The sequence below is a fragment of the Podarcis melisellensis genome (assembly GCF_964234715.1).
Source record: "Podarcis melisellensis genome assembly, chromosome: 4".
NCBI lineage: Eukaryota > Metazoa > Chordata > Lepidosauria > Squamata > Lacertidae > Podarcis > Podarcis melisellensis.
In genome coordinates, this window is record NC_138531.1 from 46,149,497 (window position 1) to 46,169,269 (window position 19,773).

The following is a 19,773-nucleotide window of genomic DNA, read 5'->3' on the forward strand; positions in this document are numbered from 1 at the left end:
GAAACCGGAGGCTTTTCTCTTGGGCATGGTCGGCCAATTGGTACCAAAGAAGGATAAGACATTTTTTATGTATGCAACCACAGCAGCAAGAATCCTGTTGGCAAAGTATTGGAAGATGCAAGAACTACCTACTCTGGAAGAATGGCAATCGAAGGTGACGGAATATATGGGACTGGCAGAGATGACCGGCAGAATCCGTGACCAGAGGAAAGAGACAGTGGAAGAGGACTGGGGGAAATTTAAAACATATTTAAAAAACTATTGTAAAATTGTGGACTGATAAGATGTTAAGGGGTAAGAAACAAAGAATTACAGCTGTAAATCTTAAACTCTAAGAAAATTCAAAAGGGACTTGACTAAAGATTGATTGATGAGTTGCTTGAAAAAATGGCAAAACAAGGATGTGGCGAAGGGAAGGCATGCGGAAGTCAATTTTTGTTGTTTGTCTTTGATGTTTGTGTTTGTTTTGTATTGTCTTTAATATGTGTAAAAACCAATAAAAATATTATAAAAAAAAAGAAAAGCAAGTTAACCAGTTGCTGTTTAGATGAGAACAAATGGATTGAGTGCTGATATCAGTAATGAAATATGCAGTGACAATGCAGTTTACTTTGTTTTGAAATGAAGCCTGCTTAAAGATTGGCCATTAATAACTACTGCTAAAAAAACCCCAAAGAAAACAAACAACCAGTCACATATTCTGGCAATTAATATTAATTTATCATAAAAAGTGCCCTTACAACTAACACTATCATATACACGATTAATGCCAAGATTCTCTGCACATTTAGCAAAGTTCTGCTGGAATCAAGTGGGCTTACATCCAGGAAAATATGTCTAAGAATGAGGTGTTAAAAGAACACATTGCCAAACAGTATAGGAATAAACATAAAGAATGTTACAACTTTAATACGTCAACTGTGGGACAATTTGTTAGCTACACATATTTTGAAAGTATGTAGCATAAAGGTTTCTGCTAGAGAAAGATACAAACACCCTCTAAAGTTTCAGTGGTACCTCAGGTTACAGATGCTTCAGGTTACAGACTCCACTAACCCAGAAATAGTACCTTGGGTTAAGAACTTTGCTTCAGGATGAGAACAGACCTCCAGAACGAATTAAGTTCTTAACCCAAGGCACCACTGTATTATGTTTGCATCTTTGCACCCAATTATTCTAAATATTTAGAGTTCCATTTATATCATTAAGGCATTGCAAGTCAATATATAAGTAAAAGGATTAACTGTTATATCAATTCCAGTAGACCAATATTTTGTCTATGTTCATATTTCAGAGTAAAATGTTCATAAAATTGCAGGATGTAAATAATTTGTTCAAATTCAAATATTTGAATTTTATAAGAAATGTCTTATATTGATAACTGGCAAGAGAGGAAGTTCCAAGAGTGATTAGATCAGGAAAAAATATTGCTGGTTTCTTGAGAGGAGAAAAATATATAATTATTTGTATTTGCTTTTAAATGTTGTGTCTCTTTGTACTGAATTTTATTGTCTGTGACATTAATAAACTATTTGCTTTCTTGCTAATAAGAGTGACAGGTCCCAACTAGAGGTTATGATAAACATGTTTCTACTTATGAAGATGGCAGCCGTGTGTCTAATTCCCTCCTCCTACGCTGTAACACCTAGTACGGGTTACTCACATCCTGACTTTACAATCTTCTCAATTTCCTGAATACATCAATAGTTGCAGTCAGGCTTGCTTGATAAGTCCCTATGAACTCAATGGAGGTAACTTCTATTTACAGGATGATGCAGGTAATGTTAAAACATTGACATTTTACTATAGTACACAGGTACATATGAAGGAATGGACATCAGAAAAAGCAGTGACACATTGCGTGAAACAATAAATCTAATTCTTAACTGGCTTATAGACTGAAGAGTGAATCCTAATAGTAGTAGTAGTAGTAGTAGTACCCAACCCATCTAATGGCATTTAATTGTAAACCTAAAGTTTGATCCTCATTTTTTCTAATTAGTTTTCTATAGGATATTTAAAAACTGACAGCTTCTGTACCATAATCCAGAAGCAGAACGGTACAACGACTGTGTTTTTATTAGCATCTGTGCATTTGAAACATGGCAGGGTCCCTGTTAAAGGTAAAGGGACCCCTGACCATTAGGTCCAGTCATGACCGACTCTGGGGTTGCAGCACTCATTTTGCTTTATTGGCCAAGGGAGCTGGTGTACAGCTTCCGGGTCATGTGGCCAGCATGACCAAGGTGCTTCTGGCGAACCAGAGCAGCGCACAGAAACGCTGTTTACCTTCCCGCCAGCATGGTACCTATTTATCTACTTGCACTTTGACGTGCTTTCGAACTGCTAGGTTGGCAGGAGCAGGGACCGAGCTATGGGAGCTCACCCTGTCACGGGGATTCGAACCGCCGACATTCCGATAGGCAAGTCCTAGGCTTTGTGGTTTAACCCACAGCGCCACCCGCGCCCCTGTTACTACCATATAAAATAACATTTCTAATAATCAGCTTCCTTTCAAAGTTCTAAAAATTACATTGCTTTCCAAAAAAATAACACTAAACCAGTAGCAAATCACAGTATCAATCTATTTTAATTTTTAATTTTTTAAAATTTACATTCTGTCCTTTGTAGACACCAGGGCATGTTTATTCCAAAATCAATTGGAATAAAACTCCATCTGTTTCGTTATCAAAGTATATTAAAAGCATGTCATATTTTATTATATTTTCAACCTTAAGTCACATACTGTACTCATTTTGTAGCAGTATAAGGTAAAGGTAAAGGACTCCTGTATGGTTAAGTCCAGTCAAAGGTGACTATGGGGTTCCGGCGCTCATCTCACTTTCAGGCTGAGGGTGTTTGTCCACAGACGACTTTCCGGGTCATGTGGCTAGCATGACTAAAGCACTTCTGGTGCAATGGAACACCGTGATGGAAACCAGAGCACACAGAATTGCCGTTTACCTTCCTGCCACAGCAATCCCTATTTATTTACTTGCACTGGTGCACTTTCAAACTGCTAGGTTGGCAGAAGCTGGGACAGAGCAATGGGAGCTCACCCCATCACAGGGATTCGAACCGCCAACCTTCCGATCAGCAAGCCCAAGAGACTCTGGGTAGAAATAATATGTTCTAAACTGAATAGCTAAATACAAACTGAAATATAGGAGTAATAAGAATATTCCTTTTATATTAACTCAGACAGGTTTAACAGCACAAGTTTTATCTAATCCAAATACCACTATTCAGAACAGTAAATTGGGAAATCTAAATTCCCTTTAATCATGGCAAGGGATAGGTTTGTATATGTGATCTGAATGATTTATAATCTCTTCTATAATAATGTTTAGAAAAGTTTGTTAATCCTAGCGAATATGTGATGGAGTATCAAAAAGAAGAGAATGACAGTGTTGAAATAGGGTATATATATTCATTTTAATTAAATTAATCTTTCGCTACAGTGAACAATTTAAATAACTCCATTTGTCGAGAACTAGAGTTATGATATTATTAGATTATAAGAGTTATGGAGAAGGTAAACAATATATTCAAAGCAGTGGGACCCAAAAAACAGAACAGTGAGCTAACTTTGGGTCTTTCTATAATCTGGAGTTATGGGACAGCTGGAAGATATATTCAACAAGTACTACACCTATGCCAGCAATGTTTGTACTATCAGGATGGGATTTCCTGGACAAGATGGCAGTAGAATATATTTTTTTTCTCTGGACCTTCCTACTCCAGAGAAAGGGAAGGCACAAAGATCATGGGAACCTTTGGCACCAACCTTTGGCAATAAACAACATAACTCTCTGTTAGGTGGCTTTTGATAGGATAAGGTGAACCAGCAGTAGACTGCATACCAGTACATTCTTCTCCAGCAAAACTCAAATGACTACAGCATCTATCAAACCCATAACCATAACTAAACCACATCAATGAATACTCATCTAAGACTTAATTGGGATGCTGGGAGGAATATTTCCTTCTGAACATTTTCTGTGTGGGCCATACTTCCTCTAACTCAGGCATAGGGAAACTCGGCCCTCCAGATGTTTTGCGACTACAACTCCCATCATCCCTGACCACTGGTCCTGTTAGTTAGGTATGATGGGATTTTTAGTCCCAAAACATCTGGAGGGCCGAGTTTGCCTATGCCTGCTCTAACTTGAGTACAGCTCCCAACCCATGTTAAACAAATACGAGTCCCACCGCTACAATATATAATAGAGCAAAACAGTTGTGCTTTTATTGTTTCGTTAAATGGGAATTAAGCTACATAAATGAATATATATTTTCAATCGTTATGCAGATCACTTTGCAAAAACATACATAAACCATACAATTGTGTACCTTGTTTTTGCTTGAGGGAAAGCCAGAAAATGCTGTCCTTATTGGACTGGTGGGATACAGATGCATGGGGATTATGCATGACATGCTCCTGATCTAATAAAAAGAAGGGAAAGAAAAAGAAAATTCTGTTATGCTTCAATGTCACATTCAAGGAAAGGAATTCACTGGAGGTTGAAATGTGATCAAAGGCTGTTCTAATGTAAGAACTGATGAATGCTCTTCAAAGTATACTTTGAAATAGGAGATGACAGTTTTTTAAGGTCTCTCTGCATTTTAATCGTTCTCCTATGCATGCCAAAAATGACTATAGCTGCTCATGGAATCCTATTAAAATTATTTGGAATAATATACCCCCTAAAACCAAAGTTTTGGAAAAGGGATGTGCAAAAATGTTTGTTCTTTAAAAATATATAGCAAAGAAGGACTCTCCTTCCTCAGAGGTTTTAAAGCAGAAAGTTGAGATTCGTGCATTGCACAGAGTTGGATGAGATGATGCTCAGAGTCTCTTCCAACTCTCCAATTCTATGAAATTATATTCCAAACTGAAATTTTAACGAAATTCATAAAGGCCTATTTGCAGCACCTCAACATGTTACTTCTTGCTGTATTCTGCATAGACGTTTCTGGAGACAAGTGATTTAATCCATCCCAGATAGATCAAATTTAATTGTGACTGTACTACATGGCGATACGACCAAAAAAAAAAAATAAAGCTCAGTCTCACACAATACATAGCTATGGAAAAATATGATACCAGAAAGAAACAATTGGTGTTGCAGCAGTGAGAAAATCATCAGTATTAATTTGATCTGATAATCAGCAAACATAAAGTTATACAAACTCTGATGAATTACCACTGGGCAATCCAAACTCCAATCTGCCAGCCTGAAGGCAGTTAGGATACAGTGCAACCAGGGAGCCCTCCAGCCAAAATGCAAAACCAACTCACTGCTGGCTAAATGCCATTTGCCCAGTTGCAGGCAGCCCAGCAATAGGAAGCCGCCCAGAGTGGCTGGGTAGTGTATAAATAAAATTATTATTATTAAGTCAGACTCACCATTGATTAACAGTGTAATGGCCCCCAAAAAAGGCCAAATCTTGAGAGCAGGATTGAGAGAAACACAATCCCCAGTACCTGCCATGCTACTATGGATTACAGATTATGGGGAAGAGAGACATTTCACCCTACTATAGCCACTGCAGCTGTTAGATAAGTGAGTTGGAACTTATTCTCTTTAAAATTCAAGGTAGAGAAGAACTGAGATGCCATAATGCTTGCCTTCGAACTGAGAACAGTCACTCACTGCTGAAATTTATATTCCAAGCCAAGGAATAATGAATTTATATTATAAGCCAAGCAACATCACCTATTTTCATACAGAATATATAGAATCATAGAATTGGAAGGGACGCGGATGATCATCCAATCAAAGCATGGGCAAACATAGCCCTCCAGATGTTTTGGGACTACAACTCCCATCATCCTTGACCACTGGTCCTGTTAGCTAGGGGTGATGGGCGTTGTAGTCCCAAAACATCTGGAGGGCCAAGTTTGCCTATGCCTGATCTAGTCCAACCCCCTACAATGCAGGAGGAATATGCAGCTGTCCCATATGGGGATCGAACCTGCAACCTTGGTGTTAGCACCATGCTAATAAATATGTGGTTTTCATTAGAATGGCCATGGCGTGGAGGGAAATATATGGTAACAGGCCTAGCTGACTAGCTTTTGAGGGAGTGAATGGCAAATAACAGGAGAACTATGTCTACTTTATATTTAACAGCCTGTATGGTAGCCATAGGTGACCAGGAATTCCATGAAGGTAAGTGAATAGGATGGTGGAGAAGGGATGGCTCATTGTGTTCTTTTTCCAGCAGCCTGCTCAGGGATGGCCCACATATAAGGCCAGGTGAGGCAACTGCCTCAGACAGCAGGATCCACAGGGGTAGCAGATTCCAATGTAGATCTTCGCTCACCCCTTATTCCCTGGCAAGGAGGGAGGCACCCTTTGCTGGTTCACCTCAGGTGCCAAAATGTATTGGGCAGTCCTGAGCCTGCTTGGTATCTGTGCTAGCCACAAGGAGGGAGGTACATTTCCTCCATGGTTACCATGGAAATGCACTGGGCTAGAATGGAAGGATGGCTCCGTCCCTCTCCCCACTCCCAAGCCCCACCAGTCTGCTCGATCAGCAGCAACTTAATAATGAGCTGGAAGCCTACACTTTCAGGTTTCTCATTCCCAGTGGCCAGAATGGTAACACAGCCTACTAGCCTCTTAATAGATTAGTTAAAAATTCAGGATAGCAACTTTGGAGGCTTATTTACAAGGCTGAATTATGCAAAGAACCAACTCGCCCTTCCCTCCTAACATCCCATAGTTACAAAGATTTATAACTTGTACACAAATTTGCTTTGCATGATTTAACGCGACAATTTAACTGTCATACCATCCATTAATTCATCTCAACCTCTTTTTCCGAAAACTTACAATACTGGTCTTTACTACAACTCTTATCTCAAACTTGGGAATGTGAAGGTGATCACAGCAGCAACAGATAGGTACCTAATTAGTTGAGTTGACATTTACAGTGATTGCCAAAAAGACTATAATGGAAAACCAATTTCAGCAACATTGTACCGGGTATGGTGAATGACACATGTGAAAAAAATTACAGTGAGAGTGGAAAAATAGGCTGTCAAGAATCAAATGATGTTACATCTGCACTGTCAAACTGTCTAGCAGATTGTTATACAGAGCAACACTGGTAAGAGTTGAATATATGCTTTCTCCAACTCTACTGGAAATGAGACTCTAAATGACCTAACTCACATTACAATATTAGTCCACGTGCACCTGGCTGACACTGTACAAAGACAAAGAAGGAGTCTTGCTCTCTTAAATTACAAAAGCAGTGGATTGCTCTTAAACAAACAGTGTGTTTTGGAATGTGTTGTCCCAGATAATCGATTAATGAGATTATAAGAAATTACTTCTTCTGGGTATTTGTTCATGTATTTGACAGTTTGCTAGTGCCTGGAAATATTTATTCTCTGCCAAACTTAGTTTTTGTAATATAATTTTGATAAATTGTATTTGTACAATTATTGAATATTTTGGGTGGGGTTCACCTAAGAAGCCTTATCAGCAAAAGTCCTGTAGAAGGACTCCCACTGCTGCCAAAACTGGCTCCAAGGGGTGGTCAGGAAAAAACCCCAGAACAGTACACAGGGGAAGGAGAGGGATTGTTCTGTCTGACAAACTGAAAAGATTCTACAGATAACACCGAATTTCAACCTATATCTTGCCTACCTGCAGAATCCTATGTACGTTTTACTCTGAACTAATTACGGTTGTGTTCACTCATAGGTAAGTGTACAAAAAATTGCTGCCTAAAACAAGGACCATGCTATTTTATAACAGTGTGCTGGCATATATTGAGTAAATAAATATAATGCAATGGTTAAAAACAGAGCTATAGTTATGCTCAAAATAAATGTTTTAGTTAACGTTTTCAACAAATGTGATGTTTATTTGCTCTTAATTATGTATATTGAATTAAATGGTCTTTGAAGGTTCTAATACCAACTACCCAGAGGGAAAAACTGCAACAAAAAGAAGTTTAGACTAGACTGCTACAAATCCAGCATTTAGTTCTGCTGAATACTTCACAGAAATTAAAAGAGTTCCCAGAGAAGCATAAGAGCAGTCAGAAAATATTTCCACACCAATTTAAGCAAAACGGCTATTTCACCAAGAAAATGGGGTGACCAAGCTACACTGCATACAATTATGTTTTGTAAATAGTTTTAGCTTTAGGAATGCAAAGGATGAGGCAGCTGCTATACTGTGGCAGTGAACAACCCCAAATATTGCTACAGAGATCTGCTTTAAGCTGAAGATGCTTACACAAGTAGATAAAGTCAGATCCCAAAGATGGAGCAATTACTCTCCTAAACTGATTAGTAATTGCAGAGACATTAATCTTTTAGTTCAGCACTTATTAGCATAAATGCCAGTTGCACATTTAATGTATTTTCCCCCTGTGAGGAGATACCAATATGTAAATCCCGATTTATGCAGATAAACATGTTTAAATATTACTGTATGAATGAATTTACAAGTCCAGAATTTTATTTGCCCAGAACAATGATAGAGCTATTTGGTAAGTGTTGCAGAGGCAAAATCTAGGTCTCGGTGCCTTTAGCAATTGGAGGTCAAATGTTGATGTGGATTGATATGTTGGGGAATTCCAACAACCAAACCATGCAGTCTTATGAACCTAATGTAGATAGTACAAAAATATAAACAACAATGAATAGTCTATTTGCAAAATAATGTTCCCTGAACCCTGAAGCCAAAGATTCAAGTAGTGAATCATTATGTAAACCTAAATGCATTTAGCTTCTTGATCTGTTTAGGAGAAAGGCCATGCATAGTTCAGTGGTTAGAGTATTTGCTTTGCATGCGGAAGGTACCAGATTCAATCCCTGCCATAAACAAGCCAGGCTGAAAGAAACCCCTGTCTGAAAACCTGGAGAACTGTTGCCAGTCATTGTAGACAATACTGAGGAAGATGGACTAATGGTCCTTCTCTGTATAAGATGTGTCCTAGGTTCCTATTTGCTTCCTCTTCTTACTGTGCCTTTATCTCCCAAGTTTGCTTGGTGTCTGCCACAATAGTATTCATCTGTGCACATGATTTCTGCAGGGATTATATTGAAGGTCGCTTCTTGTATCATTTCTGTGGAAACTGTTTTAAGAAAGCACATTACAAACAGCAGCCCAATACAATGATACTTCTAAATACGCCATTTGGCACAGTGTTTAGACTCGGTTTGCTTCTTATAATAGTTCTGTTGCTGTGCAAATCAGAAGAGATACTGACTTGAATGATAAATCAGGACAAAACATGCTGTTTTCTAAATGGTGCGGAATGAAATGGTGTAATAGTAACGCATCTCTTCTTTCCAAAAATGTGGTCATCAATATGCGTGCAGCATAAAACTGTTGATAGCCATTTCCTAACCATGTGCATTACACTTCTCCGGTTCAGATTTTAAAAATATCCTGGGTCAACTAAAAGGCTGATTCAAGTCCCAAATGCCTGGGGTTCATGCAATTTCTCACGGCAGAGCAATCCTAGTGTTCCAGTGGGGAACATCAACCATTAGTGCTTGCTTTTCAGTGCAGAATTGTGTTAATCCCATGTACAGACAGGTGTACAATTCCTTTGTATTGTGCGATGCAGCTCCAAATACTTTGGTGAACTGTTTCTTCCTTCAGTGCTTGCGTACCAAATCATGGAATAGCACTAATGAGTGAACTCATTTCACTCACATGTCTTTGAATCCAACACAATATTAGCTGGTCTCGATAAGTGATGTTCAGAAGGAAGGAATTTCTTGAAGGAGGAGGCAGCCTGGCAGTCTGTCAGTTTGTTTTAATGCTCTTTTTTGATCTTGCTCCCCAGAGTACACAGAAGGAGAGCCCCAAACGTATTCCAGGCTTTACCCAGGCACACTAAATAGAGCCTTAAACACACACACAAGTACGATATAGAAAGGGTCACGTAAGCTTGGAGCCAATTTAGAGCGGGTGGAAGAAGTAGAGATTAAATATTTCAGATTTACCGAATATTTTTTAGGAGAGTCTCTGTTCACTTCAGTTGCATTTCAGAGCCATATGAAAGGTGTGTTTTTAAAGCTACTTGGCAACATTCCTGTAGCTCAAGAAGTGTCTTCCTCACTGTCCCATCAGAGAAAGCAGACTTGTACCAAGTCAGATCACTGGCCCATCTGACAGTGACTCTCCAGGGTTATAGACAAGGTTCTTTCTCAATCCCACTTGCAGAATTCAGGGATTGAATATGGGTGCTTCTGCATGAAAAGCAGTTGCTCTACCACTGAGATAGAACCACAGAATTTTATCCAAAAATTAACTAATGCCATATAGGTAGCAACCAATTTGTGCCCGGGTTATGTTCTGGATCCCTGTGCACATCGGCAGGGCCTGTATAAGTCCATCCTACCCTGTTCCACCCCATCCCTGCCCCACTCTTCCCCCTTTTGTGACATCTTTGGGTCACTTCCAGGTTTGGCATGATGAGAGTAGTCGTGGACATACACATCGGTTGCACCTAAAAAGGTCCCTGCTTGTATGATAAGGAATAATCCCTTGACCAGTGTTTCCCAATCTTGGGTCTCCAGCTGTTTTTGGGCTACAATTCCCATCATCCCTGACCTCTGGTCTTGCTAGCTAGGGATGATGGGAGTTGTAGTCCAAAAACAGCTGGAGAACCAACGTTGGAAAACACTGCCCTAGGCTCATTAAATTTAACTTCAGAGCATTAAGTCCCACACATTGTTTGAGGTGAGGGAAGTACTGTCTAACCTCACCCTGGTTTCAGACTCGCCTAGGGCTGTCTTTGTTTTCTTTTGGGAGCCAGGTGAAAACCTGTTTCTTTGTCTAGGGTTTTGTTTTTTTAAAAAAACCTGTCTATGGATGCTTTGCAGTGGAATTTTATTTGTTCTGAAGCTGCGCTTTATTGCTGCCATGGTACCAGGTATCTGTAGAAACAGCTGAATATACAATAGTAGTTTCAAGCATTTGATCCAGTAGAAACCAACATGCTGACAGACTAAATGATGAAGAAAGGGAAAAGTGGTCCATCGCCAAAAGCAATCCAAGTTACAGAAGGAGGACTGACTTGAAACTGTTTTAGGGAGCCCTGGTCTACTACCCGACCTGCTCTGGCCTGTTAGCAAAAGATGCACCCTTGCTGGTAAGCTGCTTTCCTTGTAGTTTCCTACTTTGGCTAGGCCTGGGGGGTGGTGAACAGGGTAAACCCTTCTTGAAGTCCTTCAGGTTGCCAACTAAAAGGCAGATGTGAGATCCAGCAGTGATATCCCCACCCCACCCTGGAGAACTTAGTTCACCAACTGTAAATACAGATAAATCCTTCTGTGCCCAAGAAGAAAACACACTTCTTTGCCTGTGGGCTGGCAAAGATTTCCACTCAAACTTAAAGTATGTGCTGAATGCCCAACCCCCTATTGTTTAGGCAACGCAACATGTTTGGGTACTGAATTCAACTGAACAATAAGGACTTAAGCATTCAACATATATTACATAATGATAAAAGGAATCTACTGTACCTGTTAAAAAGACATCCAACACTATGTCTTCAAATGTAGGATTCCTGAAGCTTATGATGATAGAAGAATGGTGACCAAGGCAAGAACTCACACAAGATGGTTCCAATGGCTGAGGAATCAGACCAACCCCAGACAATAAAAATACCCATTCTTCAAGCTGTGGTAAGAATAACAATATTCACATTTTAATCAGAAACCACTTCTTTGTTCTTTTTTTTCATTTTCCTGTAAATGTTAAACTTCAGGTAAAAATATGATGGCCCCAGTCAATGGGGTTTTTATATACATAAGGAATTCCAATGCAAACTCAGAGCTCAATGCAAGGAAGACCATTCACTTGCAGCACTAGATAGATAGCAAGCCAATTCTAGCACAATTTATTTGGCTTCCTTCTTTAAAAAAGTTTCATACATTCCACCTGTTACCCTTAATTGGTAATAAGCTAATTAAGCATTAGAGGAAAGCTGTTTCAGCCACTTCACTGCTTACATTTTTTGAAGTGAATTTGAGATGATGCATTATTCGTAGCAGCATATTAAACAGAAGAAGCTGAAAAGAATGTAATCAAAGAATACTTGACACTCTAATAATAGATCCTGCTCGTCTCTAACACTGCTCAGTATTATTAGTCTCACTCCATTACATACAGATATTGCTGGTTTACCGGGAAAACTAGGTGCTATAAGTATATTAGTATCTTGACTAACTGTTCTACTCATCCTGGCATTTCAGTTGTGCTGTTCCAACAAAGTTAATTTCAGTGCTCAAAAACAAGAACAAAGTGATTGCAGTCAGAGTTCAAATTCGTATTGCAGAGTGTTCGCACAGCTGCAAACCAGAAGCAAACGAAGCAGATAATAACCCATAGTGGTTTCTCTCAATTCAGCAATGAGGCACAATCAGAAACAGTTAAGCCTTGTCCTATAAGTCCTGTCATTAGCTGATTTTATATTAGTCAGTTACTCAGCTATGAGACAGCTTAAAGTGTCAGTTCAGAAGCATTTAATCAGTGAAATCAAGGGAAGAAAATCAATGCCAATTTTTAAGGTTAAAGTTTTGCCAGGCTTCCTATATATACAGTGAAAAGGACCCTTGAAAGCCTTTCTCAAAATAATCTTGGCAGTGGAATGGTAGAAACATAATGCTGATGTATATTCAATCTGCTACCATCATGCAATAGTTTAATACCTTTCTCTTATGAAGTTCAGTCGATAATTCAAAAGTTTCAGATGATTTAAGGATGAAAAGAGCAAAGTGAGTCACAAAGGTTAGAGCAAAACACTGAAAAGGTTGAGAGGGCTGGACACAGCAAGTGAAAGGATGAGATATTGATTAAAGGTTTGGCTGAGATAAAACTTGAAGATTTGCCACTATTTGACAGGAGAGGCATGTTGACAAAAATTGAGTGTCAGTCCTCAATTTGAACCTGAAAGGTTTCAGTGACTTATTTGCTTATTTTATGGCTTTGGTATTTGATAAATAACAAGACTTTTTAATTTATTGATCAAAGTTCTGTGAGCTATCATGGTTTCAGACAGAATAATAGCACTTCATCTTCTTGAACTGTCCTTGTATATACACCATATATACCAGAACTGCTGGCACTTGGTTTTTCTTGCTGTTTTTCTTCCAAATGCATGTTAAAGGAGAGAAAAGAATCCAAACAGTATACTTTGTCAAGCAAACTAAACTTATCTGCTTTGATTTTCAGATGAATGGGGTTTTTAAAGAGAAATCAGTGGAATTAAAATATACCAATAGCAATAGTGCAATCCTATAGCTGTCTACTGTGAAGTAAGTCCCATTGTGTTTTGGAAGACTTGTTTCCAGGTAAATGTGTCTTTCCAAGGCTAAAGTATAAGGACTCTGATGTGAATCCAGCAATTTGGCTTAATTTGGTTATGGATTAGTCTGTAAATCACTTCAAACTTTCAGAAAAAATATTGGTTTTGCTACATTATAAGGAGTCATACATTTTAGCTAGTAATCATCTGAAGTGCTAATCCCATTAGATTAGAGAATCAAATAACCCAACAAGGAAATAATATGCATTTCAGAAACCAAACATTTTACTCAAGCACAAATAATATGCAAACATTTCAGTATGTGTCATAATATTAGCTCATTTGTCTCCGACTGCAGCTTTCAGTAAGGTAGAGTTGGTGAAGGAGTTGAATCTTGTTAACTTAGTTATTTCCCTTTCAAAATTCAACACAGTAAAGAGGCAGGAAATGCTAATATTTTGAAGAAACCTTTAAGTAAAATTAGATCTAGTGTTTTCAAGCGCTTCTTTGTAATAAATAGGAAATTAGCATATGAGACTTGTATTTTAAAAAGTCATTAATAGGTTTTTTCAAAAGAACAGTGGCATTCATAATTGTATACATTTTAGATTACTTTCCTGAATGTTAACCAAGCCATAACTGTTAGTAACCTCAGTCAAATCTCAAGTATCTAACTGAAAATCACGAATATGTGCATTTTCAAATGGACTACCCATGAAGGATCCAATATCAACATTCCAATAACCTCTGACCAGGATTTTAAAATCACAAGGCCCTGAGCTTTATCAAACCCAGTAGCACTTTCCTTGAGGCTCTGCAACCCCATGTTGTTTCTGATCTATAGGCTAGTCATTCAGGAAGAATGGCAGGATAAAGGCTTTGGCAAGTGAAATACTGTACACTAGCCTAACTTTTCCTGCCGCTGGACCATATCATAATATTTTACAATGCTAGATAATATTTAATTCATCAAATCTAATTGAGCATCCATACCTGTGGGCACATGAAAGTGATTTTTGCTGTGTGGTTGGCCCTTCCTAGGGCAGAAGGAAAAAACTGAACTGGTACTTCAGTGGTGGAATGAGGAGCTACAACCAACTGTACAAACATTGGGAGGGAGGGAGAGGAGAGAGGGGGGGGGAGGAAATGAAAAATAAAAATCAATTTTATTTTGGAGCCAGTTCTTTTATTGTGCCTTGTATCAACACTGTTGATGTTTACGTAATTAATGTGTTCCACTGTATGCCTTCTTCACTCTCAGCATGCAGGATCTGCTAAGACTGATAAAGTGTACTGCAGTAAACAGTGCTTAGCGGCAGTTGCAGCACATGTATTCCCCAGAAACGAAAAAGATTGTGTTACTAGCCACAAAGAAAGAAGTGGAGGCTGTTTTTAAAGTATGGATGAAAGAAAGAGAGCTTCAGTTTTTCAGGTCGTATACTGCCACTATATCTACTTTTTTCACATTACAGAGATGCTTAGAAGTCTTATATTGCTGCACAATTAAAAAGCCAGATACCATTTTTAAAAGGCAATGTGCAGTATATATTTACAGTATGTGCAGTTGTCTCTGTTTTCCATCTACAGTTATGCACATTTATATGGGCTCAAATAAACTACCATGCTGTGATGTGCTTACTCCAAATTAAAAGAGTTGGATTCACAATTCCATAGGGATAGGCAAAGTGGCCAACTATATGGTGATAAGATAAAATTGTTTGACGCTTCTAAGCAAGGAACTAACATCTAAATCCAAGAATAAAATTACTTGGTACACGTGCAGCCTAGTGCCAGACATCCAGAAGCATATCTGCCTGAAACATACATATTGTTGCTGCAACTTCTAATTGGTTTTTCTAGTACACCATCCAAACATAACCTTCAACTTTGCTAATATAAAGGCTGCCATGTTTTTCTTTTTGTCTGGTTTCTCCTTAACCAGGAACTATGTTTCACTTAAGGCACGAGTCAGATCTAAATAGCAGTTAGGGATACAAGATAAACACGGTCGTTGTTGTGTTGTTTTTTGTTTGTTTTTGCATTTTAATACGAAAATATCCAATTAATGTTTCCCAAACCATTTTTTTACATGGGATATAAAGCAAATGCATGATCTCATTTTTATGTTAATAATAAATATAATATTAATGCATGTTAAGAATATTAAGATCCCGATAACAAATATCAATAATATAAGCATCCACACAAGTGTTGCTAAACTAACAATACAGTTTAAATGTGAAACTTGTCTGTGTGGCACAACACAATGTGTAACATGCAACACCTTTGTTGTATTCACAGTGCTCACTTACAAAATCATACAAATGCAACTGAGCATAATAAGATGAGACTGCACTGTGGTACTGTCAAAGCGCAGAAGGGAATATCTGTACGCTTGGTTCAGGGTTCAAGTTCACAAGCTATTATTCAGAACTGTGCATGCATTGAACATGAAATATAAATTTTGCTGAGAATCACATAAAACATATGCAAGACAGTTAGACCCTGGGGCCCCTCCGGGTAAGCTGAGATCAAAGCTTTTATAGAAGTCAGTCCTTATCCCAAAAGCTGGTCCACTTTATTGTTATTCAAGAAGCTTCTTTGCTATTAGGCTGATTACAATGAAATTTGCTGTATTGGTCAGGACTTGGTGATATATATCTGGCATCCCTCAGGCTGCTGCTAAAGGCATGGCTTCCTACGCTGACTCCCTCCCCAGCAGCTTGTTTCCTGTGATGAGTTTCTTTCTTAGTTAGTTAGTTAGTTAGTTAGTTTATTTAGGCAACTTATATCAAACCCTTCACTCAAGGGTTTCCAGGTGGGCTTCAGTCCAAAGAGAGAAAATACAAAACCACACAAACTGCAAGCTGGCATATACAATTAAATCACAGTTAGTGTTCCTTGATTATACTTGGGCATCACCCAGCAAAACTAGATTTTTATAATGAAGATATATGACTATGAGAAGCCCTGCCTCAGTCTAGCTCCAGAAATACCATGCTACAGTTAACTATACACAGGCAACTATATTTAGCCTTCTGTGGAGCAGAAAATTCATCTTTAAAAAGTTGTTCTTCTATGCAATATTAAGAGCTTATAAAGAAAATAATCAAGTGTTAAGCTCAAAAGGTGAGAGATCAGTACTTGATAAAAAAAAACTTTTCTAAAATAATTCATATACTATAGCACAAATACACACAAAAAACGCTAAGAGATGCTAAAGGTAGGGATGTCCCACAATTTCAATTAGAATCTGAGATCCTGTGCACTTTGAAGGTTCTCTTGAAGCAAAAAGGTGGCAGCTGGCTGATTACTAAAAATGCTCAAAGCCACCATATTTTAAGAAAGAGGCAGAAGTGGAAGTGTTTGAAATTCACATGCCCAGTGCTGAAGACTAATGCATTTGGGATTGAACACTTTCATGAAGTAAATTTAGGTAATTTATTTTTAATGTGCCTTTACAGATAATGTGCCATGAATAGTGGTGGCATTTAAGCATCTGGTAATGAATTAGAAAAGCTGAAAGCAGGAAGGGTATATTAAACTGCCTGGACAGTTTGTATGCAGGCTACAGGAGTCAAAATTCATTATCATTAAGTTTAATCAATTTCTCTGCTAATGATCTGACTGTAATATGTATGAACCCGTTAGAGCTCTTCCAAAAATCTATCTGCAGCAAGCTAATAATATAATGAATCAAGATCATAGTGCTATGCATGCAAATACTGATTTGTGAAATTGTAAGTAACAGAACACTTCCAGCTTTTACTTATTTTATAATGAAGTGTTTAATATATTTTACATTAAACAAACTGAATGAGAAAATGTCCGCTCCAGCATATTTATTCAGTTTGATGAAACAGAACAGTAAAATATTCAATACATAGAAAGGTCATTTTATTGAATTCAGAAAAATCTGAATTTTGACTTAATATTACGCTACATTACAACAAAACAGAAATTTGTTATCATAAGCCAAGAAAAAGCAAACAGCTTAATAGACAAGATTAATTTATTTTGCTTTAGAACATGAATGTCTATCTTAAATGCCACAAAGGCATTTTATAGGTTTATCTGATAGGTACATGTTTCGCTTGTTCTACCTTTCAGAAACTTGTAACAATTTACAAAGGACCTTGCATTTTAAGAACCAGCACAACATGAATACATAAACAACACATAGAAAAGATGCTTCTCAGTGACTCAGCTTCAATAAAACATTAATGGAAAGGACACAGCATTCTAAAATCACAGTACTGTTTCTATCTTTGGAGGCAGAAAATGTTGCTGGCAATAGATTTTGTTCTGTCTGACAATGAACAGAACTACTAATGTCCAAATAAAAAATAACTGTCTGACAGTTAATCAGACTCTCAGGTCCATGGTTCAAATTTCCCAGTCTGGAGCCTGATGTGTGTAGAATCTACAGGACAGACTATTTCTAGAAGGGACTCAGCTGCCCATCTCAACATCCTATGGCTTGCAAATGCCAAGGTTGTGGATTCAATCCCTGTACAGGCCAGCTGCATATTCCTGCATTGCAGGGAGTTAGAGTAGATTATCTCTGGGGTCCCTTCCAACTCTACAGTTCTATGGTTCTGTGACCTAACAGTCTAGATCACATAGTTTAAAAGTTCCTGAACACCTGAACCTGCCTTATACTGAATCTGACAAGCTGCTCCATCTAATCCAGCATTGTCTACCATGTTTGGCAGCAACATATCAAGTCGAGAAGGTTACTGAAGCACTCTGACCGACCCAGTGGAGGAAGAAGGTGACTGCCACTGAGATGTCCTTCCTCCTGCAGCCCCCTGTGCCACCTCTCACACTATTCTGCTGATTTTCCCAAGCCCAGATTGCACAGCTTTTCATGGGACAAAGGGAGCTCCAAGGGTTAGAATTGGGGAAAAAGTGCCTCCCCTGCTTCCTCCAACCAGAGTATCTTGCTGTTGCACATCCTGAGAGTGGAGGTGAAGCGTTTCTGTTCATGGGAATTCTGGATCCAAACCTATGCTTTGAACATCCACTGTTCCCCTTTTGCCTCTCTCAATAGTTTTATTGTCACCTTTGAAAAATGAAAAGAAACAGACTCCCATTTCCTCCTTTAAGCACTTAACATTTCCCAATCATATGATATCAAACTGAGAAAATAAGACCAAGTATCAATTTATTGCATTCAGTATATCCAATCTAAAGTATATTAAACACCTCATTATAAAATAAGCAAAAGCTGGCTGCTCTCTGTTACTAATCATTTCACAAACCAGCATTTGTGCAAGTAGCCAAACTCTATAATCTTGATTCATTATATTATTTACTGTAGAAAGATTCTGCAAGAGCTCTAACAGGTTCATCCATATTATGGTCAGATCATTAACCCAGAGATGGATTGGAGTTAATGATAATGAATTTTGACTTCTATAGATCACAAACTGTTGAGGACGTTTAGCAATTGTTTCCCTCCATTCAGCTTATCCAATTCATTATCAGATGTTTATATGTCATCATTATTCATAAGGATGTTGTAAAAACAAACATGCAAAAATAATCTATATTTAGTGTAAAAGGTTTTAAACCCACTTGTTTCTAAAAGCTGTTGGATTCTTGGATCAGGTTTCGCAGCACACTCAGGCTATTGAGAAACTGCAAGGAGCTACGGCGGAGAACTACAAATTAGCTGCGGAAGCCAATCAAAAAGCTGAGCAAGCGTGCAAGAAGGTGGAAGAGATCAAAGGGGAAGTAAGACCTCTGAGAAGACAGGTAGGAGAACAGCAAGCCTACCTGTCAATGGTGGAACTGAAAAGTAAGGAATGTAATCTTAGGCTGAGGGCTGTCCCAGAGTTGGAACAGGGCAACCTAGAGAAATTCTTGACGGAGCTGTTTTCTAAATTTTGGGGGGTTGAAGAAGATAAAGATTTCAAGATTGTGACGGCCTTCAGACTGGGAAGATCGGTTAAAAAAGATAAGTCCAGAGACTGTTTGGTTTGTTTGAGAACAAGAGAGGAAAGAGACAAGATATTAGGCCAACACTTTAAAAAATCCCTGGAAGTCGAAGGTAAAAGGGCAGAAATTTATAGAGACATTCCTAAATATTTGCTGGACCTTAGAGCCACATATACAGACTTGGCCAAATTGTTAAGATACAACGCAATCCCTTACAGGTGGGAATTTCCTCAAGGTCTGTCATTTACCTATAAAGGAAAGAAGGTAAGAATCAAAACGCCAGAAGACCACCAGAAGTTCCTACACGACAACGAGGAGGACCTCCAAAAGAGAGCCGTAGATTCTTGGCCTCCACCACCGGGATTACCACCAGGATCCATACCATCTGGAGGCGGCCCGGCACCACAGCTTCCGGAAAAGGACGACAAATTAGATACCCAACTGTGATACCCAAGAAGTAGACCGGGATGTCTCTACAGCTTCTTAGTTGGAATATAAATGGCGGGAATTCTCCAGAAAAACGCAGAAAAGTATTTC

General features: G+C 38.5%; 1 protein-coding gene across 1 annotated transcript in view; it reads right to left on the reverse strand.

The window, feature by feature from the left end:
• CFAP47 (cilia and flagella associated protein 47) overlaps positions 1-19,773 on the reverse strand; it is a 200,419-nt gene that overhangs the window by 48,195 nt on the left and 132,451 nt on the right. Inside the window, exons 55-57 of the mRNA XM_081908931.1 lie at positions 14,287-14,391; positions 11,510-11,666; positions 4,354-4,446 (exon numbers count right to left, since the gene is read on the reverse strand). Of these exons, the coding sequence (XP_081765057.1) occupies positions 4,354-4,446; positions 11,510-11,666; positions 14,287-14,391 (355 nt within the window). The remainder of the gene's footprint in view (positions 1-4,353; positions 4,447-11,509; positions 11,667-14,286; positions 14,392-19,773) is intronic.